The 13,379-nt window shown below is 36.4% G+C and overlaps 1 protein-coding gene across 2 annotated transcripts in view; it reads right to left on the bottom strand.

The window, feature by feature from the left end:
* Positions 1 to 3,036: 3,036 nt before the first annotated feature.
* slc24a4b (solute carrier family 24 member 4b) overlaps positions 3,037 to 13,379 on the bottom strand; it is a 109,220-nt gene continuing 98,877 nt past the window's right edge. For both annotated transcript variants that reach the window (XM_062034844.1, XM_062034843.1), the window contains exons 14-17: positions 8,974 to 9,088; positions 8,795 to 8,907; positions 8,647 to 8,712; positions 3,037 to 4,229 (exon numbers count right to left, since the gene is read on the bottom strand). In XM_062034844.1, the coding sequence (XP_061890828.1) occupies positions 4,080 to 4,229; positions 8,647 to 8,712; positions 8,795 to 8,907; positions 8,974 to 9,088 (444 nt within the window). In that variant the 3' untranslated portion in view covers positions 3,037 to 4,079. The remainder of the gene's footprint in view (positions 4,230 to 8,646; positions 8,713 to 8,794; positions 8,908 to 8,973; positions 9,089 to 13,379) is intronic.

Raw genomic sequence — 13,379 nt, 5'->3', positions numbered from 1 at the left:
AGCATGCTATCTTTTTTGGGCCAATTTTGCAGCAGTAAACCTCAGACGTACAACTTGGTATTTAAAAAATGTTAGCTGTTAACACGCTAATATTGTTAGCCAATTTTGTAGCTGTACACCTCAGAGTCATAACTTGGTACTTGACACATACCAACTGTTGGCATGCTAACGTTATGTTAGCGTGCTAACTTTTTAGCCAATCTTGAAGTCGTACACAGACACAAGGTGGCATTTTAAACATGCTAACTGTTAGCAAGCTCACGTTAACTTGCTACTATATTATCAGCATGCTAATTTTCTTAGCCAATTGTGCAGCGGTAAACCTCAGATGTATATAACTTGGTACTTAACACATGGTAACTGTTAACAAGCTAACGTCAACATGCTACTATGCTAACATTAGCATAGTAGCATTTTCAGCCAATCTTATAGCTGTACATCTCAGAGTCGTATAACCTGGTACTTTCAAACATGCTAACTGTTAGCAAGCTAACATTATTGTGATATACTAACATTAGCATGCTATTTTTCTTAGCCAATTTTGTAGCGTTAAACCTCAGATGTATAGGACTTGGTACTTGACACATGCTGACTGTTAGCATGCTAACATTTTCATGCTAGCATGCTAATGTTTTCAGCCAATTGTGCAGCTGTACACCACAGACACATAACTTGGTACCTTTAATTCCGTTTTCTTCCCGTCTACATCTGCACCTTTTAGAACGTTTACACGTGGTTGTTGTAAAAAAAAATAAAGGCTAGCACTAAATCAAGTCAGCAAGTTTTGATTTCATATTCCTTCATTCAGTTAGACAGAAAAATTGTATGTAAATTATCAAAAAACTTTCCGTTCTCTGACTTCCCAATGAACAGACAAGAGGCTGTCTTTGTTGCACCAAGCAAAGGCTTGGAAAATTCCATTGTGTACGATGGGAGGAGACGAGAGTGGGTTTATTATTGTCATCGAAGACCTGCCCAGGCTGAAGCCAGGACCAGCCCAAGCCCGAGGCATCTTTTTCGTTTGTGTTAATGTGACCGAAAACAATGACTGTTTACATACTCCCCATTCCTTTGGAAGCAGATGTTGTGTAAACAGGGAGTGTCCAAATAAAGGGGGAGACGTAAACCTTTTTCGTCAGAGCGTGCTAAGACACTAAGACAGGGGTGTCAAACGTACGGCCCGTGGGCCGGATCAGGCCCGCGGACAGGTTTTATCCGGCCCGCGGGATGAGTTTGCTAAGTATAAAAATGAACCAAAATTTTTGAATGAAAGAAACTGCTGTTCTAAATGTGTCCACTAGATGTCACAATAGCAATTATTTGCATCTTTGTAGATTATGCTACATATGTAAAAAAATAAAATAAACCACATGATGTTAGTGCACCAGTTAAGGAAAATGAGCAAACTTACATGAATAACATCCTGTAATTTGATTTTGATATAATTTTTTTATCGTAATAGATTGAAAATTAACACCAATGAGTTGACTGATGAACATTATCACATAATGTATTCAGAAAATATAAATAACGACAAATAAAGATAGAATACTATTAACCGCAACATGTAAGTGTAAAAAACAAAAAAACAACATTATGATTTGTACATTTTCAGAATTTTCTTGTTCTATTTTTAAACAAAGAAAACAATCTGAATGTGTCTTTATTTTTAAGTTATCGTGCCGTGATTTTACCTGTCCGGCCCACCTGGGAGTAGATTTTTCTCCATGTGGCCCCCGATCTAAAATGAGTTTGACACCCCTGCACTAAGAGGTTACAGGTCGACGACGTCTCTCCTCAATTGAGTCCAAATTTAATTCTGCCTCTGTTTGATTCTTTGCTTCTTGTCTTGTTTAATAGATGTAATCAGTGTTTGAACCTGACAGTTATTTGTATAAAAACACAAATATATATTTGCTAACCATTTTTATTTACAGGTCAAAAAGATGTTTAATCGAGTAGACGCTTTTAGGAAACAATGCCAGTGCAGCCAGTAAGTGTGCCACACGCTCACTTCCCCATCACTTGTAAAACATGGGGGAAGCACCTTTGCGTAGTGTGTGGAATACAACCTCTGAGATATCAATAGTTAGATCTTAAAAACAAACAGGAACAATTTTGCCGTTTTATTTTTTTTTCTTCACATTATTGCTTTACAGTAAAATGCATTGGTTGGATATGTCCAGTATAGCAAGACAATACATTCATATAAGTTATACAGTATATATCTTTTTTTTTTTTTTTTAATAGTAACTAACTTTACATTAAATATATATCTTTTTTTTTTTTTTAATTCTCGACAACAACTGCCACATCACATTGAGCTCACAGTGCATCAGGTCCCGTTCAAAGAAAAAACTCCTTGCGGTCAGCGTTCCTCGACAAGTGCGTGCTTGCTTTTGTACACTTTTCTTCTTTTTCCTGTCCTCTGCGGGGCGGCGGGGGGGGGGTGGAAAAAAAAACCTCATCCAGCAGGTGTATAAAGTGTATCTACAGAGGAGCATCTTAAGGGGGTCCAACTTTGTTTGTCCTTAAGTGCTCTCATGCAGGCCCCTCTCTTAAAGTGACAAAGTCGTCGTCCCCCCCCCCCCCCCCCCAAAAAAAATCATAGAGAAACTCCAGCTTTCGGATGCAAAAAAAAAAAAAAAAAAAAAAAGACTTCCTGCGAGGCCATGTTTTTCCAGAAAAGTCCCATCTTTGGCTCAGTTCAACAGCAATCACAAAAAAAACCCCCAAAAAAACAAAAAAAAACCTGTGAGCTCACACAGTAGTACTGGACGGGACAACATCGTCATGGCGACCTGGCAGGGCCTCTCGTGTCACTCTCTCTCTCTCTCTTGCGCACACACACACACGTTACATTAAGATTGCATAAATTGCATAAATTCAAATATTCACGCCCCCCCCACCCACCAGACCTCGGCTCCTTTTCTCGTATTTTTGCAACAAATTGTGTAGCTGCCGATTTCTTCCATTTTTGTTTGTGTGTGTGTGTGTGTGTGTGTGTGTGTGTGTGTGTGTGTGTGTGTGTGTGTGTGTGTGTGTGTGTGTGTGTGTGTGTGTGTGTGTGTGTGTGTGTGTGTGTGTGTGTGTGTGTGTGTGTGTGTAAAGCTGGAGATGCACCGGGAGCAATCAGCCTTTTTTTTTTTTTTTTTCCTTTGCTGTGCTTCGAAAGTTTGGGGTGGGTGGGGGCGGTACTGCATTTAACGTCCCAGCATGCACTGCAGACAAGAGGCGGGTGTGCTCATGGTATAGAGTCAACAAGCGTGGGGCCACACACACACACACACACACACACTCTGACAACTCACACTCACAGAGAAGGAAGCACTAGTTGATTGAGAATGAGTGTTAAAGTGCAGTATCTACATACCACCGCAAATTCAAGATCGTAGCGCCCCCTGGTGCTGTCCCTGATGACTGACTAATGCTGGGGTTTGGCACCCTCTGCTGGCCGTAGGACGCAATAGCAGACAGTCAAGCTCCGCCTCTGCATGGAAAAGTGCAACAGAAGCCGTGGCTGAATGACGACAGCGCCCCCCTGTGGTCGCTCGTATCTCCGAAAAAACGAGCTTCAAGTTGGTTTTTTTGTTGTTTTTTTTGCAATCAAAAAAAAAAAAGGTGAGAAAACAAAAGTTGCAGGTGATTTAAGAGTCGGAGAGTGTCTTAATTCCTGGTGTCACAGGTCACGCCAGGACAGTGAAGTCCATGCTGGAGCTGCCAAAGACAAGGCCCGCCTCCAGGGGGGGTCTTAAAGATAAATAGTGTGCTTGTCTCTTTGGGTCCTGGAGTTCTCGGTTAACCTTTTTGAGGATTCTTCCATGGTGTGACGCGAAAAGACGGGTCTGGAGACATGCGAAGTGGAAAGATTTGGACAAAAAAAACCCCGCAGGAACAGGCAAGGCCCTGAACCAGCATGAAGGTCCGCTACCCTGCCGTCGGGTCCGTGGCCAGGGGACACGGCTCAAGTGTGCCACCCGGTGGACAAACGTGGGACTGAACAATACGAGGGGAGAGAGATAGGTCCAAGGAGGAGGCGTTTGGGAGCTTTTCAGGGGGGTGGGGGTTTCCTGGCTGCGTTAGTCCTCGAAGCACATGGGCAGGTTGACGAAGGTGAAGACGTTGTACTCGATCATGACCGAGAAGCAGAGGAAGACGGCGTACAGAAGCAAGGCGTAGATGCCCAGCTTGGGGTCCAGCCTCCACTTGTTCAGGTGAATCCCGAGAACCTGGGCATGGTCACAACACAAAGTTACAAATTAGTTCATTTTTTAATTAGAATTTCCAACGGTGATTAATTCCAGTAAAGTAATTGCTTTATTAGGGTTAAATGTGTTCCTATATTTTCGTTTTTACACTTTTACAACCATAATGTAAAGCAGGGGTCACCAACGCGGTGCCCGCGGGCACCAGGTAGCCCGTAAGGACCAGATGAGTAGCCCGCCGGCCTGTTCTAAAAATAGCTCAAATAGCAGCACTTACCAGTGAGCTGCCTCTATTTTTTAAATGTTATTTATTTACTAGCAAGCTGGTCTTGCTTTGCCCGACATTTTTAATTCTAAGAGAGACAAAACTCAAATAGAATTTGAAAATCCAATAAAATATTTTAAAGACTTGGTCTTCACTTGTTTAAATAAACTCATAATTTTTTTTACTTAGCTTCTTATAACTTTCAGAAAGACAATTTTAGAGAAAAAATACAACCTTAAAAATGATTTTAGGATTTTTAAACACATATACCTTTTTACCTTTTAAATTCCTTCCTCTTCTTTCCTGACAATTTAAATCAATGTTCAAGTAAATTAATTTTTTTTATTGTAAAGAATAATAAATAAATTATAATTTAATTCTTCATTTTAGTTTCGTGACGAAGAATATTTGTGAAATATTTCTTCAAAGTTATTATGATTAAAATTAAAAAAATATATATTCTGGCAAATCTAGAAAATCTGTAGAATCAAATTTAAATCTTATTTCAAAGTCTTTTGAATTTCTTTTAAAATTTTTGTTCTGGAAAATCTAGAAGAAATAATGATTTGTCTTTGTTAGAAATATAGCTTGGTCCAATTTGTTATATATTCTAACAAAGTGCGGATTGGATTTTAACCTATTTAAAACATGTCATCAAAATTCTAAAATTAATCTTAATCAGGAAAAATTACTAATGATGTTCCATAAATTATTTTTTTAATTTTTTCAAAAAGATTCGAATTAGCTAGTTTTTGTCTTTTTTTTTCGGTTCAATTTTGAATTTTAAAGAGTCGAAATTGAAGATAAACTATGTTTCAAAATTTAATTGTCTTTTTTTTCGTGTTTTCTCCTCTTTTAAACCGTTCAATTAAGTGTAAATATCATTAATTATTAATAATAACATAGAGTTAAAGGTAAATTGAGCAAATTGGCTATTTCTGGCAATTGATTTAAGTGTGTATCAAATTGGTAGCCCTTCGCATTAATCACTACCCAAGAAGTAGCTCTTGCTTTCAAAAAGGTTGGTGACCCCTGATGTAAAGGTTCAAATAGGACAGTTCCATAAAATAAACAGATTAATCAAATGTTAATTTTAATAGGACAGTTCCATAAAATAAATACATTAATCAAATGTTAATTTTATAGCTGTACACCTCAGTCATATAACTTGGTACTTTCCACATGCTAACTGTTAGCATGCTAAATTTTTTTTTTTTTTAGCCAATCTTGAAGTCGTACACCTCAGAGACATAACGTGGTATTTCAAACATGCTAATTGTCATCAAGCCAACATTAACATTCTACTATACTAACATTAGCATGCTATTTTTTTGTGTGCCAATTTTGCAGCAGTAAACCTCAAAGAACTTGGTATTTGAAAAAAAAGCTAGCTGTTAGCATGCTAATATTTTTAGCCAATTTGTAGCTGTACACAGAGTCATAACTTGGTACCTAACACATGCTAACTGTTGGCATGCTAACATTATTTTTCATGTTAGCGCGCTAACTGTTTTAGCCAATCTTGAAGTCGTACACCTCAGACATAACGTGGTATTTCAAACATGCTAACAGTTAGCAAGCTTAGTTAACTTGCTACTATATTAACATTAGCCTGCTAATTTTCTTAGCCAATTTTGCTGCAGTAAACCTCAGACGTACAACTTGGTATTTCAAAAATGCTAGCTATTAACATGCTAATATTGTTAGCCAATTTTGTAGCTGTACACAGAGTCATAACTTGGTACTTGACACATGCTAACTGTTGGCATGCTAACATTATTTATCATGTTAGCGTGCTAACTTTTTTAACCAATCTTGAAGTCGTACACCTCAGACATAACGTGGTATTTCAAACATGCTAACAGTTAGCAAGCTTAGTTAACTTGCTACTATATTAACATTAGCCTGCTAATTTTGTTAGCCAATTTTGCTGCAGTAAACCTCAGACGTACAACTTGGTATTTCAAAAATGCTAGCTATTAACATGCTAATATTGTTAGCCAATTTTGTAGCTGTACACAGAGTCATAACTTGGTACTTGACACATGCTAACTGTTGGCATGCTAACATTATTTATCATGTTAGCGTGCTAACTTTTTTAACCAATCTTGAAGTCGTACACCTCAGACATGACGTGGTATTTCAAACATGCAAACAGTTATCAAGCTCACGTTAACTTGCTACTATATTAACATTAGCCTGCTAATTTTCTTAGTCAATTTTGCTGCAGTAAGCCTCAGACGTACAACTTGGTATTTCAAAAATGCTAGCTATTAACATGTTAATATTGTTAGCCAATTGTGTAGCTGTACACAGAGTCATAACTTGGTACTTGACACATGCCAACTGTTGGCATGCTAACGGTATGTTAGCGTACTAACTTTTTTTTTTTTAGCCAATCTTGAAGTCGTACAACTCAGACATAACGTGGTATTTCAAACATGCTAACTGTTAGCAAGCTAACATTAACTTGATACTATACTAACATTAGCATACTAATTTTCTTAGCCAATTTTGCAAACCTCAGATGTATATAACTTGGTACTTAACACATGCTGACTGTTATCGAGCTAACAACATGCTACTATGCTAACATTAGCATAGTAGCATTTTTTCTGAATTTTATAGCTGTACATCTCAGTCATTTAACCTGGTACTTTCAAACATGCTAACTGCTAGCAAGCTAACATTAACGTTATACTATACTAACATTAGCATGCTAATTTTCTTAGCCAATTTTGTAACGGTAAACCTCAGATGTACTGTATTTTTCGGACTATATGTCGCAGTTTTTATCATAGTTTGGCCGGGGGTGCGACTTATACTCAGGAGCAACTTATGTGTGAAATTATTAACACATTACCGTAAAATAATAATAATAATAATAATACATTTTATTTATAAGGCGCCTTTCTGGGCACTCTAGGACACCGTACAAAATCACAACAATAAAATCATCATGGATAAAAAAAAATTTTAAATTTAAAAATAATATTATTTAGCTCATTCACGTAAGAGACTAGACCAGGGGTCGGCAACCCAAAATGTTGAAAGAGCCATATTGGACCAAAAATACAAAAAAAAAATCTGTCTGGAGCCGCAAAAAATTAAAAGCCATATTACATGTGTCATGAGATATAAATTTAATTAAGATGACTTAAAGGAAACTAAATGAGCTCAAATATAGCTACAAATGAGGCATAATGATGCAATATGTACATATCGCTAGCCTAAATAGCATGTTAGCATCGATTAGCTTGCAGGGATGCAGTGACCAAATATGTCTGATTAGCACTCCACACAAGTCAATAACATCAACAAAACTCACCTTTGTGCACAACGTTAAAAGTGTGGTGGACAAAATGAGACAGAAAAAGTGGCATAAAACACGTCCTAGAAAGTCGGAGAAATGTATACATGTAAACAAACTATACGGTGAGTTCAAGGACCGCCAAAATAAGTAGGACAAAACGGCGCTCGCCAAATACTCGAATGAGTGAAGCATATTTAACATAAACAGTGCGATTTATAACAATTAGGGAGGTTTGTGTCATGTTTGTCCTCCTACAGAAACCATACTAAAACAAAAAAATAGATTTTTTTTCCCCCTCATCTTTTTCCATTCTTCATACATTTTTGAAAAATCTCCAGAGAGCCACTAGGGTGGCGTTAAAGAGCCGCATGCGGCTCTAGAGCCGCGGGTTGCCGACCCCCGGACTAGACGTATAAGATTTCATGGGATTTAGCGATTAGGAGTGACAGATTGTTTGGTAAACGTATAGCATGTTCAATATGTTATAGTTATTTGCCATAATATGTTACGTTAACATACCAGGCACGTTCTCAGTTGGTTATTTATGCCTCATATAACGTACACTTATTCAGCCTGTTGTTCACTATTCTTTATTTATTTTAAATTGCCTTTCAAATGTCTATTCTTGGTGTTGTTTTTTTTTAAATAAATTTCATCAAAAAATGCGACTTATACTCCAGCGCGACTTATGTTTTTTTTTCCTTCTTTTTTATGCATTTTCGGCCGGTGCGACTTATACTCCGGAGCGACTTATACCTTTAATTCCATTTTCTTCCAGTCTACATCTGCATTGCAATATAACTTGCATGTGCTCGCACCTTTTAGAAGGTTAAAGGTGGTTATTATAAAAAAGAAGAACTCACTGTGAGGGCCACAGAGCCCAGCAGAAGCACCACTGAATACAAAAGTCCCCGACTGTTGATCATCACCTGGAACGGAACAAAAATGTCCACCAGTCTGACTCGGTGTTCAAATAACGACACGATCAGAGCACAAGAAAACATAACGGACCTCGGATCCGTAATCCACACACATGGTTTGAATAGCCCAGGGGACCCCGAGTCCGACCAGGATGTCGAAGACGTTACTCCCAATAGTGTTGGACACGGCCATGTCTCCCAGACCTGCAACGCCAGACAAGTCGGACATGTTGTTGTTGGACGGGTTCTAAACGTTGGCGACGACATCACCTTGGCGAGCCACGATGAGGCTGGCGATGCAGTCCGGCACGCTGGTGCCCGCTGCCAGGAAGGTGATGCCCATGATGACGTCAGGGATGCCCAGAGTGTAGCCAATTATAGTCACCTGCAAGAACACAATCGGGGCATTTTTTTTTTTTATACGGCAAAGCACATGTCAACCTGCACACAACATATTGTTTGTTATTGCCTGTACATTAGGTACACCTGGACAACAATAAGAGGCAATTTTAAAGAGGGGTGTTCTGAAATTTAAATACCAACAAAAAAAACTTAGTGGAAATAAGGCTCTACTTTTCCTTTAAAAAGGCACATACGCACACTTTGCTCTCATGAAACGTCTCAACTGCATGTGCCAGATATTTGAAATGGTTTCTTTTAGGTAACGCAATAAAAGTAAATTACATTCATCAGAGTAATTCATACAGTAGCCTGCTTACAGCCAGATTAGTTGAATGTGAAAATCGTTTATATTTAAGTATGCCAGCATATCAACAAGGATACAAAAATAGACTTTTACGATTACTCAATTTATTATTACAATTTAGGAGAACTGCAGTAACTAACTACATAAAGTGGAAATAAGGCTCTACTTTTCCTTTTAAAAAGGCACATACACACACTTTGCTCTCATGAAACATCTCAACTGCATATGCCAGATATTTGAAATGGTTTCTTTTAGGTAACGCAATAAAAGTAAATTACATTCATCAGAGTAATTCATACAGTAGCCTGCTTACAGCCAGATTAGTTTAATGTGAAAATGGTTTATATTTAAGTATGCTAGCATATCAACAAGGATACAAAAATAAACAGTCTTTTACGATTACTCAATTCATTATTACAACTTAGGAGAACTGCAGTAACTAACTAAATAAAGTGGAAATAAGGCTCTACTTTTCCTTTTAAAAGGCACATACACACAACTCTGCTCTCATGAAACGTCTCAACTGCATATGCCAGATATTTGAAATGGTTTCTTTTAGGTAACGCAATAAAAGTAAATTACATTCATCAGAGTAATTCATACAGTAGCCTGCTTACAGCCAGATTAGTTGAATGTGAAAATGGTTTATATTTAAGTATGCCAGCATATCAACAAGGATACAAAAATAAACAGTCTTTTACGATTACTCAATTTATTATTACAACTTAGGAGAACTGCAGTAACTAACTAAATAAAGTGGAAATAAGGCTCTACTTTTCCTTTTAAAGGGCACATACACACAACTCTGCTCTCATGAAACGTCTCAACTGCATATGCCAGATATTTGAAATGGTTTCTTTTAGGTAACGCAATAAAAGTAAATTACATTCATCAGAGTAATTCATACAGTAGCCTGCTTACAGCCAGATTAGTTGAATGGGAAAATCGTTTATATTTAAGTATGCCAGCATATCAACAAGGATACAAAAATAGACTTTTACGATTACTCAATTTATTATTATAACTCAGGAGAACTGCAGTAATTCTAACTAAATAAAGTGGAAATAAGGCTCTACTTTTCCTTTTAAAGGGCACATACACACACTTTGCTCTCATGAAACGTCTCAACTGCATATGCCAGATATTTGAAATGGTTTCTTTTAGGTAACGCAATAAAAGTAAATTACATTCATCAGAGTAATTCATACAGTAGCCTGCTTACAGCCAGATTAGTTGAATGTGAAAATCGTTTATATTTAAGTATGCCAGCATATCAACAAGGATACAAAAATAGACTTTTACGATTACCCAATTTATTATTACAATTTAGGAGAACTGCAGTAACTAACTACATAAAGTGGAAATAAGGCTCTACTTTTCCTTTTAAAAAGGCACATACACACACTTTGCTCTCATGAAACGTCTCAACTGCATTTGCCAGATATTTGAAATGGTTTCTTTTAGGTAACGCAATAAAAGTAAATTACATTCATCAGAGTAATTAATACAGTAGCCTGCTTACAGCCAGATTAGTTGAATGTGAAAATGGTTTATATTTAAGTATGCTAGCATATCAACAAGGATACAAAAATAAACAGTCTTTTACGATTACTCAATTTATTATTACAACTTAGGAGAACTGCAGTAACTAACTAAATAAAGTGGAAATAAGGCTCTACTTTTCCTTTTAAAAAGGCACATACACACACTTTGCTCTCATGAAACATCTCAACTGCATGTGCCAGATATTTGAAATGGTTTCTTTTAGGTAACGCAATAAAAGTAAATTACATTCATCAGAGTAATTCATACAGTAGCCTGCTTACAGCCAGATTAGTTGAATGTGAAAATGGTTTATATTTAAGTATGCCAGCATATCAACAAGGATACAAAAATAGACTTTTACGATTACTCAATTTATTATTACAATTTAGGAGAACTGCAGTAACTAACTACATAAAGTTGAAATAAGGCTCTACTTTTCCTTTTAAAAAGGCACATACACACACTTTGCTCTCATGAAACATCTCAACTGCATATGCCAGATATTTGAAATGGTTTCTTTTAGGTAACGCAATAAAAGTAAATTACATTCATCGGAGTAATTCATACAGTAGCCTGCTTACAGCCAGATTAGTTGAATGTGAAAATGGTTTATATTTAAGTATGCTAGCATATCAACAAGGATACAAAAATAAACAGTCTTTTACGATTACTCAATTTATTATTACAACTTAGGAGAACTGCAGTAACTAACTAAATAAAGTGGAAATAAGGCTCTACTTTTCCTTTTAAAAAGGCACATACACACACTTTGCTCTCATGAAACGTCTCAACTGCATGTGCAAGATATTTGAAATGGTTTCTTTTAGGTAACGCAATAAAAGTAAATTACATTCATCAGAGTAATTCATACAGTAGCCTGCTTACAGCCAGATTAGTTGAATGTGAAAATCGTTTATATTTAAGTATGCCAGCATATCAACAAGGATACAAAAATAGACTTTTATGATTACTCAATTTATTATTACAACTTAGGAGAACTGCAGTAACTAACTAAATAAAGTGGAAATAAGGCTCTACTTTTCTTTTTAAAAGGCACATACACACAACTCTGCTCTCATGAAACGTCTCAACTGCATGTGCCAGATATTTGAAATGGTTTCTCTTAGGTAATGCAATAAAAGTAAATTAAATTCATCAGAGTAATTCATACAGTAGCCTGCTTACAGCCAGATTAGTTGAATGTGAAAATGGTTTATATTTAAGTATGCTAGCATATCAACAAGGATACAAAATAGACTTTTACGATTACTCAATTTATTATTATAACTCAGGAGAACTGCAGTAATTCTAACTAAATAAAGTGGAAATAAGGCTCTACTTTTCCTTTTAAAGGGCACATACACACAACTCTGCTCTCATGAAACGTCTCAACTGCATATGCCAGATATTTGAAATGGTTTCTTTTAGGTAACGCAATAAAAGTAAATTACATTCATCAGAGTAATTCATACAGTAGCCTGCTTACAGCCAGATTAGTTTAATGTGAAAATGGTTTATATTTAAGTATGCTAGCATATCAACAAGGATACAAAAATAGACTTTTACGATTACTCAATTTATTATTACAACTCCGAAGAACTGCAGTAATTCTAACTAAATAAAGTGGAAATAAGGCTCGACTTTTCCTTTTAAAAAGGCACATACACACACTCTGCTCTCATGAAACGTCTCAACTGCATGTGCCAGATATTTGAAATTGTTTCTTTTAGGTAAAAAATTACATTTATCAGAGTAATTCATACAGTAACCTGTTTACAGCCAGATTAGTTTAATGTGAAAATTGTTTATATTTAAGTATGCTAGCATATCAACAAAGATACAAAACAAACAGTCTTTTACGATTACTCAATGTATTATTACAACTCAAGAAAACTGCAGTAATTCTAACTAAATAAAGTGGAAATAAGGCTCGACTTTTCAACAGGCACCGCCTTTTAAAGACACATACGTACACTCTTCTCTCATGAAACATCTCAACTGCATATGCCAGATATTTGAATGTTTTTATTTTTTTTAGGTAACGCAATAATAGTTACAACCAGATTAGTTTAATGCAGGGGTGGGCAATTAATGTTTACCGGGGGCCGCATGAGCAACCCGAGCACTGCTGGAGGGCCACATCGACAATATTTCAATTAAATTTTGCTCAATATTATTTTTGATATATACCGTAAGATAAATAATAATAATAATAATAATAATAATAATAATAATTAATAATAATAGTAATACTTCAACATAGTGTGTGTAACAGCATTCCATGACTAATATAAATAAATTAACATTAATAATAAATGACAGTAAAATAAGCACACGTATGACTGAGGAGTCATAGTGTAACTTTGTGTGGTGTTTGAGTTGTCCGACTTATTGTGTGGCCATAAACGCACCAGTGGTTTAGTGG

The sequence above is a fragment of the Entelurus aequoreus genome, linkage group LG23, assembly GCF_033978785.1.
Source record: "Entelurus aequoreus isolate RoL-2023_Sb linkage group LG23, RoL_Eaeq_v1.1, whole genome shotgun sequence".
Lineage (NCBI taxonomy): Eukaryota > Metazoa > Chordata > Actinopteri > Syngnathiformes > Syngnathidae > Entelurus > Entelurus aequoreus.
This window is presented reverse-complemented; position numbering and strand designations above follow the sequence as displayed.